Source organism: Microcaecilia unicolor, chromosome 10 (genome assembly GCF_901765095.1).
Source record: "Microcaecilia unicolor chromosome 10, aMicUni1.1, whole genome shotgun sequence".
Taxonomy (NCBI): domain Eukaryota; kingdom Metazoa; phylum Chordata; class Amphibia; order Gymnophiona; family Siphonopidae; genus Microcaecilia; species Microcaecilia unicolor.
Window position 1 is genome coordinate 203,569,123 of NC_044040.1, and position 22,965 is coordinate 203,592,087.

Consider the following 22,965-nt stretch of genomic DNA (forward strand, 5'->3'; position numbering starts at 1 on the left):
TTACAGAGTCATTAATGATAAAATTATCCTTAAAAAAGCACTAGATTTCTTAGAAGTGTTTAGACACATTTTACACGAGTGATAGACCCTGTTATTGAGGGCGTGATGCACTTGGGGTGCAGAAATCCAAAAGAGATGTACCAGGTAGGAGGGGAGAGATTGGGAAGCTCAACTCAGAAGAGGGACCTTGGGGTGATGGTGACTGAGGATCTCAAGATGAGGAAACAATGTGAAAAGGTGGTGGCCAGAAGGATGCTAGGCTGCAAAGAGGGGTATAACTGGCAGAAGAAAGGAGGTGTGGATGCCCCTGTGCGAGTCATGGTGAGGCCCACTTGGAGTATTGTGTTCAGTTTTGGAGGCCGTATCTTGCTAAGGATGTGAAAAGACTTGAAGCGGTTCAGAGAAAAGCAACGAAAATGGTATGGAATTTGCGTTGTAGGACATACAAGGAGAGATTTACTGACCTGAGCATGTATACCTTCAAGGAAAGGAGACGTACGGGTGATATGATACAGACGTTCAAATATTTGAAAAGTATTAATCCACAAACAAACCTTTTCTGGAGACGGGAAGGTGGTAGAACTAGAGGACATGAACTGAGGTTGCAGGGGGCTGACTCAGTAATAATGTCAGGAAGTATTTTTTGACTGAGAGGGTGGTGTGGTAGATACCTGGAATGTGAAGAGATGAAAATGGTAATGGAATTCAAAAATGTATGGGATAAACACAAAGGAATCCTGTTTAGGAGGAATGGATCCAAAGAAGCTTAGCAGAGATTAGGTGGCACCACCTGTAATTGGGAAACAAAGCCAGTGTTGGGCAGACTTCTACGGTCTGTGCCCTGATCGTGACCGAATAAATTTGGATGAGCTGCAGTGGAGCTTTTCAGAGGCTTCGATGACAACTTCAGAAGTTTTTAGAACAAGGCCATGCTGTACAGACTTCTGCGGTGTATGCCCTGAAAATGGCAAGGACAAACCAAGATCAGGTTTACATATGAAGTATCACATCATACCCAGGGCCACCGAGAGACTAGGCTGGGCCCGGGGCAAGGCTGCCCCTCCTCCGCCCCACCGCTGCTACCGCCCCCCATTGCACCCCCCGCCGCTGCAGTCCCCGGCCTCACTTGCCTGCCTCCACGGCTCCGGGCGCCCTGCATTCAAAGCGGTAGTCGCCGATTGCCTCTCTTCTGGCCTTCCCTTTCTGTGTCCCGCCCTCGTCTGATGTAACTTCCGGTTTCCGCGAGGGCGGGACACAGGGAGGGAAGGCCAGAAGAGAGGCGGCCTCCGCCCCACCGCTGCTACCGCCCCCCCTTGCACCCCCCGCCGCTGCAGTCCCCGGTCTCACTTGCCTGCTTCCATGGCTCCGGGCCCCCTGCATTCGAAGCGGTAGTCGCAGATTGCCTCTCTTCTGGCCTTCCCTTCCTGTGTCCTGCCCTCGTCTGATGTAACTTCTGGTTGCTCGCGAGGGCGGGAGCACAGGGCGGGAAGGCCAGAAGAGAGGGACACAGGGCGGGAAGGCCAGAAGAGAGGCGATCTGTGACTGCCGCTTCAAATGCAGGGTGCCTGCATCCGAATAAGCAGGCAGGTGAGACCGGCTGACCCCGGCGCCGGGCCCCCCTTGGAGGCCTGGGCCCGGGGAATTTTGTTCCCTCCTGCCCCCCCCCCTCTCAGCGGCCCTGATCATACCTTATGTAATGAGTTTATCTTGTTGGGCAGACTGGATGGGACTGTACAGATCTTTATCTGCCGTTGTCTACTGTGTTGCTATGGAGCTCCTTTTTGAAAGAGAAAAACATCTAAAAAGTGGCATAAAACATCATTTGGACTTTTTCTCACAATAACATCCAAATCAATATTTTCAAAATTAATTTTTAGACGTTTTTCTATGAAGTCCGTCAGAAGTGCACTAAAACACAAGGGGGCGTGTCGGGGGCGGGGTTTGGGTGTTCCTAAGACTTGGATGTTTTACAGCCATAATGGAACAAACCCAAAATGTCTAGGTCTAAAACTAAGATGTTTTCGCTAGACCTGTTTTTATAACGAATAAGGCACAAAAGGGTGCCCTAAATGACCAGATGACCACTGGAGGGAATCAGGAGTGGCTCCCCAATACCCCCCCAGTGGTCACTGACCCCCTCCCACCTCCCAAAATGTGACTTACCAGCCTCTATGACAGTCTCAGATGTTACAGCCAGGTCCATTAGAGCAGCCAGGTCTCAAATAGTAGCAACATTCCATGTAGAATCTCAAAATGATAAAATAAAAACTCACACTATTACACAGGTCAAAAAACCTCCTATGATTTGTCAGCAGTAGAACCCTCCCAACATCTGTACACATCGTATCGTCAGAGCTCTCTGGCCTCTCTTCTGGCCTTCCCTTTCTGTGTCCCGCCCTCGTCTGATGTAACTTCCGGTTTCCGCGAGGGCGGGACACAGGGAGGGAAGGCCAGAAGAGAGGCGGCCTCCGCCCCACCGGAGTAGTGTAGTGGTCAGTGCAGTGTGCCATGGCGTGGGGGACTCAGGTCCCTATCTCCCTCTACCTATCACATTTGTGGGGGAAACTGTGAGCCCTCCAAAACTCACCAGAAACCCACTGTACCCACATATAGGTGCCCCCTTCACCCATAAGGGCTATTGTGTACAGCTGTGGACAGTAGGTTTTGGGGGGCTCAGCAGACAAGATAAGGGAGCAACGTTGAGACGTGTACCTGGAAGCATGTTTTTGAAGTCCACTGCTGTGCCCCCATTTATCTCCTAGGATGTCTGGGGGACCAGTATACTAAAAATGCCGGCTCCTCCTACATCCCAATGACTTGATTTTGTGCATTTTGCACAGTACTTCCCTGATTAGCGAGCGGTAAGCCTACGTTGGGCTTACCACTGCTTAGTAAAAAAGGGACCCTACGTTTATACCTGAGACAATGGAGGGTTAAGTAACATGCCCAAGGTCACAACCAGCAGCAGTGGGATTTGAACCAGCCACATCTGGATGTCAAGGATTGATGCTCTAACTACTAGGCCACTCCTCCACTGTTAAGCTAAACACCTTGATGAAATACTGACTGTTCTGCACAGCTTATGTTTGAATTGGTTCTACTGTCTTGTCTAGACTATCCCAGAGCTCCTCTGCGAACTAGTTGAGGACACAGATACTGTAACTCAAGCCCATCAACAAGAGTTTTCGTTAACCTCTGCTGGAAGCTATCAGCTTGCGAAAACAAGACCACGGGCATCCCTGCCATCAGCAAACTGTGTGTTTTTTCATCTGCAGTGTTTGGCTCTCTAAGTTCATGAAAAAAAGAGAGAACCTCTAAGATTGGATACATGGAACGGTTTTGGCCAGGACACAGTTATATTTTGTAACAGAATCCTCGGGCGTGATCGCACTCCAGTCCTGTGCAACCGAAGCCCATGCGGCTTGAGTTCACATCTTGTCCTTTGGAGTAATCCCGCTGTAAAAATAGTCCATGTAAATTGTAAACAGGTTTCTTGGTGGTATGAATACTTAAGCATAGAGACTTCATCAGAAATACAGAAAGCAGTGATAGTCAGCAGGGTATCTGAATTGCAATTCTGTAAAGACACATTGCAAAGAAGTGAGGGGCAGGGCGGGCTGTGGTATATTTGTATTGTTGTACTGGCAATTTTGAAAGCGGTGCTGTTTGTTCTTTTGAAGCAGATTGCGGGTTCAGTGGTTTTATGTTTTTTTTTTGGTTCAATGTAAGATATTTGAGAGAGAGATTAATCAAATAGGCATTTTTCTCTCTCAGTAGTCTGCTTGCTGAGCTCTGACGATACGATGTGTACAGATGTTGGGAGGGTTCTACTGCTGACAAATCATAGGAGGTTTTTTGACCTGTGTAATAGTGTGAGTTTTTATTTTATCATTTTGAGATTCTACATGGAATGTTGCTACTATTTGAGATTCTACATGGAATGTTGCTATTCCACTAGCGACACTCCATGTAGAAGCCTGCCCTTGCAGATCAGCAATGTGGCTGCGCAGGCTTCTGTTTCTGTGAGCCTGACGTCAGACTCACAGAAACAGAAGCCTGCATGGCCGCATTGCTGATCTGCAAGGGCAGGCTTCTACATGGAATGTTGCTAGTGGAGGAGTAGCCTAGTGGTTAGTGCAGCGGACTTTGATCCTGGGGAACTGGGTTCAAATCCCACTGCAGCTCCTTGTGACTCTGGGCAAGTCACTTAACTCTCCATTGCCCCAGGTACAAATAAGTACCTGTATATACTATGTAAACCACTTTGAATGTATGTTGCAAAAACCACAGAAAGGGAGCATGTCAAGTCCCAGTTCCCTTTCCCTATTTGAGATTCTACATGGAATGTTGCTACTATTGGAGATTCTGTTGCTACTATTTGAGATTCTACATGGAATGTTGCTAGTGGAGGAGTAGCCTAGTGGTTAGTGCAGTGGACTTTGATCATGGGGAACTGGGTTCAATTCCCACTGCAGCTCCTTGTGACTCTGGACAAGTCACTTTAACCCTCCATTGCCCCAGGTACAAATAAGTACCTGAATGTACTACGTATACTGCTTTGATTGTAGTTGCAAAAACCACAGACAGGCAGTATATCAAGTCCCATTCCTTACTTTCACTTTGAAAATGACATTCCATGCAGTTAGTTGAGGAGTCTGAACATGGCTCCTTCCATGTACTAGCCTATGGGAACAGCTGTTACGTGCAAACCTTGGAGCTCATCATAGTGTGCCAATGAATTTCCCTTTTACTAAGCTGCGTAGGTGCCTACGCACACCCAACGTATGTCAATTCCGAGTTACCGCCAGGCTACTTTGTGGCCCATGCAGTAATTTCATTTTTGACGTGCATCCGCTATGCGTAACCGAAAACGTATTTTGTGGCGTGCTGTGAAAATTGGGCGGTAACATGACTTGATGTGCATAGACGATTACCGCACAGTCGATGCAAGAGACCTTACCGCTAAGTCAATGGCTGGCGGTAAGGTCTCAGACCCAAAATGGATGCGCACCAATTTTTATTTTGCCGCACGTCCATTTTCGGCAAAAGTTTTTAAAAAGGCATTTTTTTTTTTACAGGTGCACCGAAAAATGGATCTGTGCGCATCCATAACGTGCGCCTACACTGCTGTAGCCCATTTTTCAGTGGGCCTTTGTAAAAGGACCCTATATTATCCTGGCCAGAAGGCACTTTGTCAGATGTACAGTGAACCAAGTACAATTTTTTTGACAAAATATGTTAGTGTTCGAGGGTTGTTGAGTTTCATTTTTCTTGACTCTTGTATTGATTTAGGTGCCAAATCGGTCAGACCAATAGTCTACCAAACTCAACTTTCTGTCTCCAACAGTGGCCCAGTTGAGTCGCTCGGAAAATACCTAGCAGACTTCAATGGGAAGCCAACAGGGGAGCTGCCCACCCATTCCTGTCCACTGCCATTGCCTGGTAATAGACAGGACGATTTACTGTGGGTTTATGGAACATGCATGAGGAAAGGGGGACTGGCCAATAGTGATTTTTGCTCATACCTAAGCTTCTATTCAGCATGTCCTGTTTTCCATTGTTCTCTGGTGTCATCTGTTTGAGAGAAACAAAGCAGAACTTTATGAAAAAGTTTTCTCGGATCGAAAGTGTTTTGCTGAACCCAAAGTTGTTTTATGAAAACAATTTTTTCAGAAAGTTCTAGAGATTTCATAAAAGCGTGGAGTATCTGAAGAGCCCCCCTTTTTCTAATGTATGGAATTACACAATACAATACAACAGGATTTATATTCCATTATATATCAATAAAGGATCAATGCGGATTAGAAATTAACTAAAGGAAAAAAACTAGTCCAACACTAGGAAAAAAAATACATAAAATGTAATCGTCCATAAATCATCAGACTAATTTTGATAGTATAAGATTAAGTTATATCAGATAAGTAGAAGAGAGGTGAGTCTTGAACAATTTACGAAAACGTAAGTAAGGTTCTACTAACCTCAACTCCAAGGAAGGGAGTTCCAACGTTGCACTGAGCCTTACTAGGGTAGAGAAATGGTCCTTAGATCTCCAGGAACGAATCGTCATTCCCACTGTAAATTACTCCAGCAGATAATCTGGGACAAAATCACAGTGAGTGATGGTGAGCCATTAAATCCACTTGCAAAAACCCAACTCATGGATGAACCTTGTGATAGGGAGTATACCTTTCACCCTGTCTACAGTTTGCATGTTATACTGAGCGTTGTCTTTTGTAAATCAAATTAAGGACATTTTAAGAGAGCAGGGCCAGCTGCGTCAGACTGTACAACAACTGGCATTTCTCAACAGCTTTTTAACTGGCATTTCTCCATCCAGTCTGACACTTTTATTTCTTTGTTATGCCTTTCTGCACATCACGAAAAGACATCAAGGTGGTTTATATACCTCAAAAAAAGATATTAAAATCAAAAAGATACTTTAAAATCTCATGACGCAGATCACATAAGGATTGGAACAATTTGTAGAGAAGAGAGAACTGTCAACCGTGCCAGCGAGCCGATTAACCCAGTGATGCATTAATGTGTGATGTTTGTGATCTTCTGATTTGATTGTTTGTTTTATGTTTCCTTAGCCTCAGCTGCAGGGGATTAGTTCACGAATGTTTAAGGCGTTAATCAGTAGAGGACACTCAGAATTCTCCTCAGACAGACAACAGGATGCACAGGAGTTTTTACTGCACCTTATAAATCTAGTGGAGGTAAGTTAAGAAAAACAGCCACTCCCTCACAGGGCCTTAGTAACTCTATACTATTTACAGTGCATCCTGGGTTAGGTTAGGTTTATTTCCTGTATACAGGCCAGCATTTATGGAGTGAGGTGAGATATTTATCTGGAATACATTACCACAGGACCTGAAAAGTACGACTATTCATCTAAACTTCTGAAAAAACCTAAAGACTCACCTTTTCAGAAAGGCATAGCCTACTGAACCGACATAAACACCGAATAATGAAACACAACTATTAAACTAAGAAACGGACAGTATTCAGCCCCTTGCTGCATGATCCCACCCTTGCAATCTGAATGGGATGAACCTCGCCTAATCGAATAAATTGTACTATTGTATATAACACAGGGACATTTTCAGTGAAGGACCACAAAGAGTGATAGGTATTCATTACAAAGGGCAAATGATGAATATTTGTGAAAAATACCAAAGAAACAAAATTATGTGAAGGTGACCTTAGAGGTCAGAGTTGAAGAGTACCTGATAAGTAAGAAAGAAAATATAAGGCATTAAGTGATTGGACAAATGTAAGGTTCAGTTTTCAGCCTGGGTACCTTTTGTACTAGGTCGGAATCTGACAGCTTCCGAAGGGAAAACAGAGAGAGAGAGAGTGATTTTATTTTCCCTATACTGAAATTTGGACTGATATAAATAAGAATTTAATTTTCGGTAATACTAGGATAAAAGCATTTTTATTGTAACCATTTATTTAATAAATTTTAGCATTATTATAAAAGAGAAAAAACTGAACTCTTAAAGTGTTTTCCCTTGGTTAGAAAGGCTTGCTTTTTTTTCTAGTCTCTTCTGTTCAGCTCCCTTTGGAGTCAAAAAGGGAGTGCCCTATAAACACTCTCCACTCTGCATTTGCTCACACCGAAGTCTGTAACCACCTCTCCAGAAATATGTAAGCCACATTGAGCCTATAAACAGGTGAGAAAATGTGGCATACAAATGTAGCAAATAAATATTTCTAGAGATCAACCCTGCCTTTTGTTTCATTTTACATGATTTATACAAGTTCAGGGTATAATGCTCGAGGCGAGCCTGCTTCTTTCACTGCTGCCGCCACTTTGACTTTGAGGACAGATTTTCGTTATTGTACACCAGTCTTCTTAGCTGTTATAACCTATTTGACCCTTGACGCAGGTGCTGTGTGCCGAAACACGAACCTTGTTGGGTCACTAAGGAGAGATTGATGTTCAAGGTGTACGATTTAAAGGATCTGTATCCCGATTTTGAAGGCTCCTGGTGCTTCTTTTGTCTGTTATTTATCAGGTCAAAGCATTTATTTATTTAACCCTGTGGCGCCTGAGAGGTAATGCTCTTGTTTTTGGAGGGGATGCCATTTACCGTTACCCCTGTTGCTGTCAACCAGTTTCCAACTCGTCACTTTAGGGGCCTACACCTGGTGCAGTCTGCCCCTCTCTGTACCTCTCTTTGAGGTGTCACCTGTACAGAACCATGTTAAAGGCCTTGCTTGAAATCCAGATAACACACCATACCTAGGACTCTTCCTCTGATTCAACTCTGTGCTCCCACAGTCAGTGAAACTGTTCAGATTTGTTTGGTAAGACCTACCGCTGTTAAAATTGTGCTGCCTCAGATCCTGAGATCCATTGGAATCCAGGAACTGCATCATCTGTTTTATTCAGCAGTTCCATTAATGCACTCACCACAGAGCTCAGACCCACTGGCCTGTAATTCCTAGCCTTTTCCTTACTTCCATTTTTGGGAAGAGGAGCCACACTCTCCAGCAGTGGCGTTCCTAGCCTGGCTGACACCCAGGGTGGATCGCTGATGCGCCCCCCCCCTGGGTGCAGCGTGGCCCTCCCCCAGCGAAACTACCCCCCCCCCCCGGGTGCATTTTTACCTGCTGGGGGGGGGGGGGGGGGGTGCCGCCCGCCTGTTAGGTCCGAGTCCGCTCGTTCCCTCCTGCTGCTCCCTCTGCCCCGGAACAGGAAGTAACCTGTTCCGCGCAGAGGGAACAGCAGGGAGGGAATGAGCGGACTCGCTAATAGGCATGGCACCCCCCCCCCCAGCGGCGTGCACCCAGGGCGGACCGCTCCCACCGCCTCCCCCCCTTGGTATGCCACTGTTCTCCAGTCCTGACTGGAACCACTCCCAACACTGAAGATGTGTTGAAAAGGTCGGATACAAAGCCGTCAGAACTTCTCCGTGTTCCCTCGGTATGTCCAGTTCTATCCCCTCTGGCTCCATTGCTTTGTCCACTTGCAGTTCTGGCTAACTGTTCACAGACGGTCTTCTGAAGTTCGTTTGAGGTCTGCCTCTTTTTTATTTCTATTTGTGTTTATTTTTGTGGTTATACGTGTGGCATTGGTTTCCCTGGTTCTCAGTTTGCTGCTCTAACCTCTGGGCCATTCTTCCACTCCCACTTGATTCCTTTGGACCAGCTAAGAATACTATTTATAAATTGAATGGTGTTTAAAAGATGTATTTATAGATCTTTATCATAAATAATGAGATGGAGTGGTTAATTCAATAACTTAGTAACACCAGATAGTACTAATCATGTGATGTTTATAAAGCTTACTGGGGTCTTAGAGCATGAAAACACCATATAAAATGTAATTGAGCATTCACGAGGTGAATTGTTTTATACATGCATGTTGTGAGATAATGTTTATGACTTTGTACTGGACATCATGCAATCTTCATCCATTCCGACCCTCCACGTATACAACTTAGTATTTGTTATCCACCGACTGGGCAAATGCCTTTGACGGTACTATGTAAGCCAAATTGAACCTGCAAATAGGTGGGAAAATGTGGGGTACAAATGCAACAAATAAATATAATTCAATATAGAAGTCTATAAATTAAAAAAAAAAAAATCATAATATTATTGTTGTACTATAGTTATTCCCCCCCCCCCCCCCACCGTGGGAAAGCTGATGTCAGATATTAGTCATTCTGCAAAGCAGGGGTTATCAACTCAGAAATCAGGACGCATCCAGCCAGTCAGGTTTTCAGGATATCCACTGTGATTATGCGTGAGGTAGATTTGCATACAGTGGAAGTAGTACATTCAGATTTATCTCAAGCATATTCTTTGTGGATATCCTGAAAACCTGAATGGGTTCAGTGTGTCCCATCTGGTTTCATTTTCTGTGCACGAATAGGTCCTTATTGCTATTGATAACCTCCGTGTCGTCGGGACGTGGAAAACCCGAGTTTCCACAAAAGAAACGGACATCATTTTAGCATATGCCATTGTTAGAATATTCTTTTTACCCAGAGCTCCCCTGACTACAGGGGCTGATAAATCCCATGGCTGGGTGAGTGGGGAAGGTGCCTAGTCTCTTGGAATCCTCTTGACTCTGCCTCTCCGTCCGTTTCAGAGAAACAACATTGGTTTGGAGAACCCCAGTGACGTGTTTCGCTTTCGGGTAGAAGAGCGTGTTCAGTGCTGTCAGTCCAGGAAGGTGCGGTACACGGAGAGAGTCGATTACATCATGCAGTTACCTGTGGCAATGGAGGCTGCCACCAACAGTGGTAAGAACAGACAGGACAGCTTTCAGCATAGCAAGGTATGAAAATTGTCCCCTGCTGACTGGCTGTATGTATCTTCTCTCAAATGTAGTTGTTCCGGGAGGGACAAGGAAGTTAGGTGTTAGAGGGAAGCGTCAAATATGATCATATATTAAACTTTGTAAAATACACATGCAACTACCAAGATGTCTGACACTTTTCTGTTCACCTCATTCATAAGAATAAGCCGGACTTACCTCTGGTCTCTTTGTTGCCAAGCTTCAGTCCACTCATAAGAAACTTGTTAGGTTCAGTGGTACTGAGGTTATGGAGTTCTCTTGTCTATGGAAATCAGAATCTAGAACACTGCCATTTTGTTTCTAATAATAGCCCACCCATAATAATGCCCCCCCCCATTTCAGCATCAAAAAAACCCTATAAATTTTGTCTTAAAAGCCAACATTTCTCCATAGCCCACCCCCCAAAATTTGTAGTGACTGGCATTACTTTTCTCCACCCTCCACCCCCCTCTCCTGCGATGACCAGATCTCTCTTCTATACCTATTCTCACGGTTCTGGCACTGGGCTGGTACAGGGCCTTCAGCATGCGCAGATGCTCGAGGCCCAGCACCATGACTGGGAGGAAAGCTAAGGAAAGATCCGATCATCCTGGTGAGGGGGTGGGGGAGTTGTGGGAGTGGAGGAGAGAAATGGTGGTCATTGTGAGGAGGGGGTGGAGGAGAAACAATACAGTATCTTAAGTTCAGGAAACAACTGAAATTTTGGTTGTTTGAAAGACATCTGCATTAAAATTTTGAGTAAGTGTACAAGAAGACATATTTGATATCTGTAATTCTGAAATTCATTTTGTTATTTTGCTGCTGTACACTTTGACTGGGTGACCAGAGAGTTAGATTGAGGGAGAGCGATAGATATGGTGTACTTAGATTTTAGCAAATCCTTTGACACGGTTCCGCTTAGATGACTAATAAATAAACTGAGTGTCCTTGGTTATGGGCTTAAAATGACTGACTGGATTCAGGGCCGCCGAGAGGGGGGGACAGGGGGGACAAAATTCCCCGGGCCTCTGGGGGGGGGCCCGGTGCCGCTGCCGCCACCGCAGTCCAGCTCGTCCTCCATCGCTCCCTGGCATTGAATTTAAGCGCCTCACCTTCGAAAGCGCAGCAAGCAGCAGCAGACCACTCCTTCCTTCCGTGTCCCACCCTCGCCTGATGTAACTTCCGAGAGGGCGGGGCACAGAAGGAAGGAGTGGTCTGCCAGTGCTTGCTGTGCTTTCGAAGGTGAGGCGCTTAAGGTCAGTGCAGAGGGCCCGGGGGTGGCGAGAGGGCCCGGTGGCGGAGGGGGGGGGGGGACCGGCGACCTTGGGTGGGGGGGGGCCTGGGGACGGCCTTGTGCCGGGCCTGGCCCAGTCTCTCTGCGGCCCTGACTGGATTAGGAACCAGTTGAGTGGAAGGCGGCAGGGGGTAGTGGTAAATGGGAGTTCATTCTGAGGAGAAAAATGTTACCAGTGGTGTGCATCAAGGTTTGGCTCTTGGGCTGGTTCTTTTTAACATTTTTGTAAGCGATATTACTGATGGTTTGGTTTGCCTTTTTGCGGATGATATCAAAATCTTCACTACAGTAGACAACATGAGGAGGAACCTAGCTGAGAATGCTTTAGAAACAGAAAAATGAAGATAGAGAAAGATCACATGGCCTATCCAGACTGCAAATCCATTCCATTTACCAGTGCCGTAGCGAGGGCTAATGGCACCCGGGGCGGGTCGCCGCTGCGCACCCCCCCCCCCGGACCGCATTCTTACCTGCGGGAGGGCCGATCCGCCCCGAGTGCACGTCACTCGGAGCTGCGTCGGCCCCGCTGGTTCCCTGCTCTCTCTGCCCCGGAACAGGAACTGTTCCGGGGCAGAGAGAGCAGGGAACCAGCGGGGCCGGCATCCCCCGAGCGCGTGCACCCGGGGCAGACCGCCCCTCCCGCCCCCCCTTCCTACGCCACTGCCATTTACAATCCCCTTCCTCCCCCCTTAGAGATCCTTTGTACTTCTCCCAAACTTTCTTGAATTCAGATACAGTTTTTATCTTCGCCATGAGATCTTTCCACAAATTCACCACCCTTTCCGTGAAGAAGTATTTCCTCAGGTTACTTCTTTTTTTTATATATATATTATTTTTTATTTATCGATTTCAAAATACAATTATACTACAATAAGGAGAATGACAGTACACTGAAGAAAAAATACTTAACAAGAAATAAAACAATATTCAAAATGAATCCGCTGCTGACATTCGTCCACATTAAGGAGGAAAGGAGCCAGTGGCGTACCGAGGGGGGGTGGTAAGCCCCGGGTGCACGCTGCTGGGGGGTGCCGCGGCACGCGCCTGCTCCTCCGTGTTCGCTAAACTTCGCTCGTTCGCTGCAGCTCCCTCTGCCCCGGAACAGGTTACTTCCTGTTCCGGAGCAGAGGGAGCTCCAGCGAACGAACGAAGTTTAGTGAACTCGGAGGAGCAGGCATGCGCCGCGGCGTGCACCCGGGGGGGGGGGGGGGGGTGTCATTTCGCTGGAGGGGGGGGGGAGGTGTCATCTAGCGGGGGGGGGGGGGGCGCATCGGTGCTCTGCCCCGGGTGCCATCCAGGCCAGGAACGCCACTGAAAGGAGCCAAAAATGGCAGAGGTAAAACAAGGAAACAATTATTTAAGGAAACTACAGAGGTTGTCTGCTGATGGCTGCAATATCGATTTCAACGAAGCTCAAAGAAGGCATTCACTGTGGAGTACTGGACTTATTAATCACAAATGTGGTAAGCTGCCCTGGATCAAAGAATACATATCTAACACCTTTGAAAAGTAATAACTCATTTGCAAGGGAAGTGAAGTACAAAAGTCACCCCCAGCTGGAGCACCTTTTGGTCTTAATAACAAAAATTGCTTTCTCCTCTTCTGTGTTGCTCTAGATTAGGGTTACCATATTTTGTCCCCCTAAAAGGACACATGCCCCGCCCCCACCACACACCCCGCCCCCTTAACCCTTTACACACCTTTAAGACCTCTAAGGTCCTCTCAAGGATCATCACTATCTGTACCCTCATCAAAAGAAATTGTACGATGTGATACCCGCCAGCGAGCCTTTTCAGGAGTAGCTTCCATACTCTGGAATTTACTCCCAGAGGGGCTACGTATAACTCGAGACTACCTGTACTTCAGGAAGCAGGTGAAAGCCTGGCTGTTCTTCCAAACCTTTAATTTAATTTAATTTATTTATTTGTTACATTTGTATCCCACATTTTCCCACGTATTGTAGGCTCAATGTGGCTTACATAGTGCCGGAGAAGTGTTTGCTGGTGAGAACAAATACAAAGTGGTGTTGTGGTAGGATAAATACAAATACAAATACAAAGTGGTGTTGTGGCACAGCCACAATTAGGGAATCGAACGGCGGAAGAGTTGAGTTATGTCCATTACGTACTTTAGTTTTGTTGTGTCGCAGAGATCAGACATTTAGGTTGGATCGGCAGGGCAAGGCCGCCGAGAGGAGGGGGGGGGACAGGGGGAACAAAATTCCCCGGGCCCGGGCCTCTGGGGGGGGCCGCCGCCGCAGTCTGGTCTGTCCGCCCTCCGTCGCTCCCTGGCATTGAATTTAAGCGCCTCACCTTCGAAGGCACAGCAAGCAGCGGCAGACCACTCCTTCCTTCCATGTCCTGCCCTCGCCTGATGTAACTTCCACGAGGGCGGGACACGGAAGGAAGGAGTGGTCTGCCGCTGCTTGCTGTGCTTTCGAAGGTGAGGTGCTGAAGGTCAGTGCAGAGGGCCCGGGGGTGGAGAGAGGGCCCGGTGGGGGGGGGGGGGGGGGGGGGGGGGGGGGGGGGGGGGGGGCGGCCTTGTCCCGGGCCTGGCCCAGTCTCTCGGCAGCCCTGCGGCAGGGTATGCCTTTTTGAATAGATTAGTTTTTAGTGATTTCCGGAAGTTTAGGTGGCCGTGCGTCGTTTTCAAGGCCTTTGGTAGTGTGTTCCACAGTTGTGTGCTTATGTAGGAAAAGCTGGATGCGTAAGTTGATTTGTATTTACGTAGGGTGACTGACTGTACACTCATTCTGCACCTTGACTAGTTTGCTATACACACTGTAACTTAGATCAGTTCCTTCTCTCTGGCTTAACTATACAAAGAACTTGCCCTGATTTTAGCTAATCATCAAATTATCCCAACTGATTCTATACCACGAATCTTGCTCCCATCATATATCTGCTCTTGGTCTCTCAGCTATATGGTAAGCCATATATTGTAGAAAATCTTTAGTATCAATATCTATGTTAGTTGAATGTTCTAATCCATACTTATTAGGTGTATCATTAGTATTATGCTAACATTGTATTATATCTCTGGTATTTGAATTCCATTGCTGTTACATGTGTATATTTTTGATACTGTTTCATGGTAACTCTATTATTAGGTTTCAATTTACTGTTTTCAAGTTTCTCATTTATTGTATTTATGTCTATTCTTGGTTATTTTACCATTGTTATGCTGTTAACAAAATTGTAAGTTTTATGTTAAACTGTACCTGCTGTACACCGCCTTGGGTGAATCTCTTCACAAAGGCGGTTAATAAATCCCAATAAATAAGTTGCGTGCCAGGATTTTCACCAGAGTTTGGTTGGTGTAAGTCCTCGCACTCATACTTGAGAGCTGGAATATGCATTAAGCGTTATTTTATAAATAGTGCCCGAAGCCCCCTTTGTAGAATAGCGCTGTGTGTACGTTTTTCTCAACACCTACCTTTTGCCACCATTTACTGAATCTGGACCTATATGTCTAGCATTAAAAGGATAAGTCTGCATCGTAGTTTGCTAATCTTTAGGGATCTGAGGTTTGTTGCTGCCGGTACCTGAAGAGGGAGCCAGAGAGAGCTTCTGGGTAGGATTCCACTGGCTGCTCAATCGCTCTTTGCTGTCCTTTGCTTTTCACCAGATGAGCTCATTGCCTATGAGCTAAAGAAAAAAGAAGCCGAGACTTTGAAGAGGCCTCCGCCGGAGCTCGTGCGAGCCAGGGTGCCATTCAGCGCCTGTCTGCAGGCATTTACCGAGCCTGACAACGTCAATGACTTCTGGAGCAGCGCTCTGCAGGCCAAATCCGCTGGCGTAAAGTAAGTCGGTGGGTGATTTTATTTATAGAAAATTTTTGCTTTCTTTAACCACTTGTGTACTTCATGGGTACAAACAAAACATTGCGCATCCGTAAACACAGGTAGTCGCATTGCATTTCTACATAATGAACTTAGGGGGGGAGGGGGAAAACGATGATGTGTATTTGCTTTTTCTGTGATACACTGGTCTCCTTCAGATGCATAGAGTCAGAGAAGTCCATAAGGGTAGTTCTTTGACTTGTGGCTAATGTTAGACGCCAGGGGCTGGATTCTGTAAATGGCACTCAAAAATGGGCACCAGAAAAGATTGGAGCTAAGCAGCGGCATAGGCAGGGCAGGGGGGCGGTCCACCCCAGGTGCACGCCGCTGGAGGAGTGCAGAGAGCAGCCGCGCACCTGTTGGCTCTGCTGGTTCCCTGCTCCCTCTGCCTCGGAACAGGTTACTTCTTGTTCCGGGGCAGAGGGAGCAGGGAACCAGTGGAGCCGAGAGCTGCGCGGCTGCGCCGAGCAGCCAAGCATGCACCCGGGGGGGGGGGGGGGGGGGTGTCATGCTGCACCCAGGGGGGGGGGGTGCGCATCGGTGATCCGCCCCGAGTGGCGGCCGACCTAGGATCGTCACTGGAGCTAAGCACGATTCTATAAAGTCCGTGCATCCTCTATAGAACTGTGCCTAGCGTCCTGCTCCCTATTTCAGAGCGCCAGACTTAGGTCTGATGAAACCTGGTGTGGTGGACCTTTCTGTGCAATGTTTGCACATGGCTGTTCATTCCTCGGAATGCTCATTTGAATAGTAATCAGCTCATTGTAATACTTTAGCATATGATTCCTGTTGGCTGCTACCAAGGACGGAAAATAGGCTTCAGAGCCCCTTTGTGAATTCATCTCTGTATTTCCTGCTCGCTAAACCAGCTTGAACTGGTCAGAAATGCATGTTGCTGGCCCGGTAGGGCTTTAGGTTTGATTCTTTGATTCAAGTTTTCCATTCCCTGAGTCGGCCGGGGCTGGAGAATATTGCAGAGGCAATAGTGACAATCCCCCAGCAGGTGGAGCCATAGTCCTTGCACAATAGTGTCACTATTAACTCTATTGAAGGGCCATGATTACGGGGGTTCTGGAAGGAACCTGAGTACGTGACACCCCCTGTCCATGGCCTTCGCTGCAGTAACTCAGATTAAAGTGAGCTGGGAAGAGAAAATCCCCCCCCAGTGTTTGTAAAGGAGGGCTCACATTTCCGCTCTGGTTCTAATTGAACTGGAAGCTCGAAAGAGCAAAAGGAATTAACTGGACTATGAAAAACAATAGTTAAAAAAGCCTAAATCTCTACTGCACTCACATGTCCTCTGGTGAACCAGTTGGTTGTCCTCAGTAAATACTTCACAAAGCAGCAGGTCTCCAGCGGGTTGCGTTAGTAGAGGGGTGAGGACCTCTGCCAGTACATCCACACAGCATACAAAATGGGTTTCACAGCAGCTTGGGGGCTGGGGGGGTCCAAATGCTTCTCTCCTCCAGGGCAGAACTGGTTCTAACTGGCACAAATACAATGTTACCTTCCAAGGTTGTTCTTGCTATCCATGGCTGGGATCCTTACCATAGGCGGTCGGTGGCCCAACTGTTTGGCGAGGCTAAAGGGGGTGGGGCTAAGGGGTGGAGCCAGGGGCGGAGCTTATATACATAATTGTCTGATAGCACACAGAAAATAAAAATAAAATAATCAATTAATACCTTTTATTAAATTTAGATATTAGATATGTATCATATGTCAAAGAATAAAGTGGTTGCTCAAAGCATATTCTAAGCACAATTGTTCAACTGCAAAACACTATGCACAACTTTGTGCAAAAACACACTCAGAACCTTACTGTACCATAAATATTACACTAGGCAGAACCTAATACACCAATATACCACCCATACGGAAAATGCAGACCGTCAACAATATGAAACAAGGGATCATATCATCACAATTCTCATGTAGAGCCACAAAACACCCTAATTCATGTTTAATGTGGGATAAAATGCCATAAATAAGTAAATAAATATAAACTTTTAATGTTGAGCACCTGATTCTCAAAGTGGACATATTCCAAACACTATAATGAAAATAAAATGATCTTTTCTACCTTTGTTGTCTGGTGAGTTTTTCTGATCATGCTGGCCCAGTATCCGATTCTGCTGCTATCTGTCCTCAGTGCAGGTCAGGAAGTCATCCTCCTTAAATATCTCCCTGGCAACCCAGGACACCTCCAGCCAACCCCCCCCCCCCCCCACTGTCCAAGCCTCTTATACTGGGCGCCTATGATCCTTACTTGCCCCAGGTCCACCCAGTGAACAGTAGATGAAGATGGTATTCAGGCAGGCAGTGTCCTTGATAGCATAGCACATATGCCACAAATCTGCAAGGCAGGGAATTTGCAGAAACCATAACAGTATGGCTCAGAATACAAGTTAGATCTCAGGCTCACAAAGGTGACCCAGGAAAAACCAGGATTCTTTTTTTCACACTTAGATATCAAAACTTTGGTTATAAACGTGAATCAAAATCCTGGCTTTGCCCTGCTACTGTCATGCTTGTTAAGAAGTTGTGTTGCCCTGGTATTGTTCATAATCTGGTTTTTTTTTCCCCCCAGAACCTCTCGCTTTGCCTCATTTCCTGAATACTTGGTGGTGCAGATAAAGAAGTTCACATTTGGTCTTGATTGGGTACCCAAAAAATTTGGTAGGTATTCTGCGTGCTTTACCCCTCAGATAATGTGGTAGATATACAGCATTTGAGGGGCCCGAACGCTGGGGAAAAAAATGAAATCCGCTTTCTTTTCATGCCTTTTGGGGTAATGAGAGAGAGGAGGTCTCATGGGTATCAGTGAGAGCCTTTTCCTAAAAGAGGTGATGGCAGGAAATGAGCCCAGCTCTCGGGAAACCATTTCTAATCCTGCGAAAGAGCTTTCCTGATGGGGAAACGTGCAGTCCGAGGGGTTGGAGCCTGCTCTTTTAGGGCTGAGATGAAGTAGCCGTGTTAGACCACTTCTAAAGGTAATCAATAGAAATACATTTTTTGATTTAGCTTTTGAAGGTAACCCTTCATCAGATCAGAAATAAGCAAATGTTGATAATTTTATTTTATTTGTTACATTTGTACCCCACATTTTCCCACCTATTTGCAGGCTCAATGTGGCTTACATAGTACCGTGAGGCGTTAGTCGCCTTCGATGATGAAACAAATACAAAGTGATGTTATTGTCGAAAGAGGTTCATGTGTTACAGACACATTAGGAGAATTGTAGAGAATAAGAGTTATACAGTGTTCATTACGGACTTTGGATTCATTGTGTTGCTAGGTTCAGGCGCTTAAGTTGGGTCAGTAGGGTATGCCTTTTCGAACAGGATATAACAGTGGATATAAGTGAAACATCAAAGCATTCCAATGACAGTCTCACAGGAAGAGGGTGGGGAAGGGGTGAGAGACAGGGAGAGCCGGGTGAATGAGGGACGCATGTTGCTGGCCCAGTAAGTTTTGTGCATCTGGGCCCTTAGGTTTGATTCTCTGATTTGAGTTTTCCATTCCCTGAGTCGGTCGGGAGTGGAGGATATTTCAGAGGCAATACTGACAATGCCCCAGCAGGTGGAGCCGTAGTCCTTGCACAGTAGTGTCACCATTAACTCTATTTGAAGGGCCATGATTGTGTATCGGAAGAGCGCCAAGTGGCATTTTTAAAGCGTGAGACTTTACCGCTAGGTCAATTGCTGGCGGTAAGGTCACAGACCCAAAATGGACGCAAGGCAATTTTGATTTTTGCCGCATGTTCTATTTTCAGCAAAAAAATTTAAAAAGGCCTTTTTTTTTTTTTTTTTACAGGCGCGCTGAAAAATGGATCGGCATGTGCCCCAAACCCGCCCCTACTCTACCGCAAGCCATTTTCAGTGCACCTTAGTAAAAGGACCCCTAATATTCTTCCCCTGCTCCCCCAACAAGCACATTCCTCAGCCAAATGAAATATTTCTAGGAGCTGAGTGTGCTTGTAATTTTTTTTTAATCATGATTTGTGTAACATATACCAGACGCACGAAGCGCTGCCCAGAGATACAGAATGGGCAGTGCTTAATCCTAGGAGTTTAAAGCCTGTTCACATTGGGGAGCACATTTCACTGGAAAGGAACCCGTTAAGACTTTTGCAGTCAGGTTTTCCACATATGTTAGGAGTTCTGAGCAAAGGACTCTCGGAGAAAGGACCATTCCGAGAACAGTCTTCAGCAGAGGCGTATCTGGATTTCGGCGGGAGGGGGGCCAGAGCCAGAATGAGGGGGCACATTTTAGCCCCCCCGGCGCCACCAACCCTCCCCCGCCTCTGTCGCCTACCTTTGCTGGCGGGGGACCCCAACCCCCGCCAGCCGAGGTCCTTCCGTTGCAAAGTTGGCGGGGGACCCCAACCCCTGCCAGCCGAGGTCCTCTCTTCTTCCGTTGCAAAGCTGGCGGGGGACCCCAACCCCTGCCAGCCGAGGTCCTCTCTTCTTCCGTTGCAAAGCTGGCGGGGGACTCCAACCCCTGCCAGCCGAGGTCCTCTCTTCTTCCGTTGCAAAGCTGGCGGGGGACTCCAACCCCTGCCAGCCGAGGTCCTCTCTTCTTCCGTTGCAAAGCTGGCGGGGGACCCCAACCCCTGCCAGCCGAGGTCCTCTCTCTTTCTGTTGCAAAGCTGGTGGGGGACCCCAACCCCCGCCAGCCGAGGTCCTCTTTTCTTCCGTTGCAAAGCTGGCGGGGGACCCCAACCCCTGCCAGCCGAGGTCATCTCTTGTTCCGTTGCAAAGCTGGCAGGGGACCCCAACCCCTGCCAGCCGAGGTCCTCTCAGACTCAGAACAGGAAGGTTTGCTGCAACGGAAGAGAGGACCTCGGCTGGCGGGGGTTGGGGTCCCCCGCCAGCTTTGCAGCGGAAGGACCTCGGCTGGCGGGGGTTGGGGTCCCCCGTCAGCAAAGATAGGCGATGGCGACGGCGGGTTGGCGGCGGGAGGGGGGGAGGGGGTCGTCGGTAGGAGGGTCCAGGGCCAAATCTACGGGGGCCCAGGCCCCCGTGGCCCCACGCAGATACGCCCCTGGTCTTCAGCACCACGAACCTAGTAAGCAGCTGCTGGCAGGAGGCGGATGAAACGGGTATTTTTGCTTCAGAACTGGCTCTTCACTGATTTCTTGGCATTTCCCACTTTTGCTTTTTTTTTTTTTGAATCTCTGCTGAATCATGTTTGGCTCAGGACGGAGCATCTATCACCAGCCAGAACACTGATGAGCAATCTAACGTCTTTCATGTTGTCAGGGTACACATTGGGCTTTGGCTGAAGTCCCTGTTACTGGCAGCGGAGCGGCACAATAAAAATAAGGATTTCTCAGCTCTGCTGGCTCACAGCACTCCTGAACAGGCTTCAGTCGCCTGATTGCACGACTGTAGCCATTTCAGTTTCAGTTACTATACCAAAACCATTTAGAAGGGTAAATACCAATTTGTCTAGGTAAATTGTCTCCTGAGCAGTGAAAAGAACACACAGGCTTGAAAATGTTTATTTACTAACATTCTTCCACTACTCACGATGTATTGTAAGCCACTTTGAGCCTGCAAAGAGGTGGGATACAAATGCAACAAATAAATAAAATGAAAGCACTTTGAGCAGTGTTAATAGGTGCTCTTGTTTGCAATGCTTGTGTTGCAGTCAGACAAGTGAAACCCACAGATGTGCTTGATATTTTCAGATACAAGGGCACACTATTTTGTCGTCCTAAGCAGTCTCCTACTTTGCACCATGCTAATTTTCAAAGGAAACCTGTCTGTGTATTTTCCGTTTTGAAAATGAGCTTCATAGCATATGTGATAAAAGGATTTCTGTATTAACGCAGCTACGCAGGCTTCTCAAAATTGCTCCTTTACGGAGGGTAATTTATCAACCTCTTTGTGGAGTAAAATAGCATTTTACATGCAGAAGTAGGTATTTAGAAGTGGCCTATGTGTCCTTTACAGTACAGGAGAGGCAATAAAAAGAGTAGATCACAGGGCTGAAAGGTAAAAAGTTTATTTAAAATTGCCCGACTTGGCTACGTTGCGCCCACTTCTGGTCTGCTTCAGAAGATAAAACAGCAAGATGTAAAATTAAATTAAAATCATAAATACAGTTCTCGAACCAATATAAACATATACACAATTAAAACAATTTTAATAACGCAAACAAACCATATAAACCAATTGCTTAAAATGTAAAAACCAATAAACAAATGCAGTGTGAGGCATCGCGTACAGTTCAAGCTTCTCCTACTAACCTACAAATGCACTCGATCGGCAGCCCCTCCCTACCTCTCTCCCCTCACCTCCCCTTACGTTCCTACCCGTAACCTCCGCTTTCAAGACAAATCCCTCCTTTCAGTACCCTTATCCACCACCACCAACTCCAGGCTCCGCCCTTTCTGCCTCGCCTCACCCCATGCTTGGAATAAACTCCCTGAGCCCATACGCCAGGCCCCCTCCCTGCCCATCTTCAAATCATTGCTCAAAGCCCACCTCTTCAATGTCGCCTTCGGCACCTAACCACCATACCTCTGTTCAGGAAATCTTGACTGCCCCAACTTGACATTTCGTCCTTTAGATTGTAAGCTCCTTGAGCAGGGACTGTCCTTCTTTGTTAAACTGTACAGCGCTGCGTAACCCTAGTAGCGCTCTAGAAATGTTAAGTAGTAGTAGTAGGAATGTTTCTTTACATACCAAGGCTCTGTTTGGTTGTTCTTATCACTTTTTTTTACACAAAAGACTGTTTTTTAGTCATACCTTTGTGAGATGCAATCTTGTACTCTGCTGTGGGTGGTCTGGAATCGCTCTCCACACAACTCTCACCCCCCCACCTCCCCGTTGACCAAGCCGTGAACGGGCTGTGTGTATTGTTTATTGGTTTTTGTATTTCATGCAGTTGGTTTGTATGATTTGATTGTGGTATTATTTAAACATGTTTTAATTGTGTGTATATTTTTCATGAATTGGAGTTATGATTTTTAATTTAATTTTACACACTGAGTCCTTTTACACAGCGTGCATGTCGGTATTCCCAGGGACAGAGGTTGGGCAAAGGTGGGGTGGAGTTGGCGAGATACACACATTCTGCTGATACATGTAAATGTTATAACAATCTTAGGAGTGAAGGTTCTGCTTCCTCGGAGTAGGTGTAACTTTGCCTTTATAAAACAGCCTCCCACACACACGGGCACATATATTACCTTAAATAAACAGGTGCAACAGGCAGGGCAGTTCTGTAAAGGGGCACTTAGATAGAAGGACCCTCATCCAGTCTGTATTGTATTATGACATCTGGATGCACAGATTCCATTGTAGAAAACTAGTGTAAACTTGCCTTGGCGCACTAGAGGCCAACTGAATTTTGGTTTTGGATTCGGCACCGAATGAGTTTCGGCTGAAAACGCTGGCGCATTTTTGGCTGAAACTGAAAATCTCCTCTCCCCCACCCCACCCATAATCACTCTCTGTCCCCCTCTTTGGACCACCTGAACACCCATAGGCCTTCCCCAGGCCTACCTTAAGAAGTTGTGGTGGT

General features: G+C 46.8%; 1 protein-coding gene across 1 annotated transcript in view; it reads left to right on the forward strand.

The window, feature by feature from the left end:
• Positions 1–22,965, forward strand: part of USP13 (ubiquitin specific peptidase 13) — a 110,308-nt gene that overhangs the window by 61,183 nt on the left and 26,160 nt on the right. Inside the window, 4 exon segments of the mRNA XM_030216213.1 lie at positions 6,594–6,719; positions 10,109–10,262; positions 15,219–15,393; positions 18,020–18,108. Of these exon segments, the coding sequence (XP_030072073.1) occupies positions 6,594–6,719; positions 10,109–10,262; positions 15,219–15,393; positions 18,020–18,108 (544 nt within the window).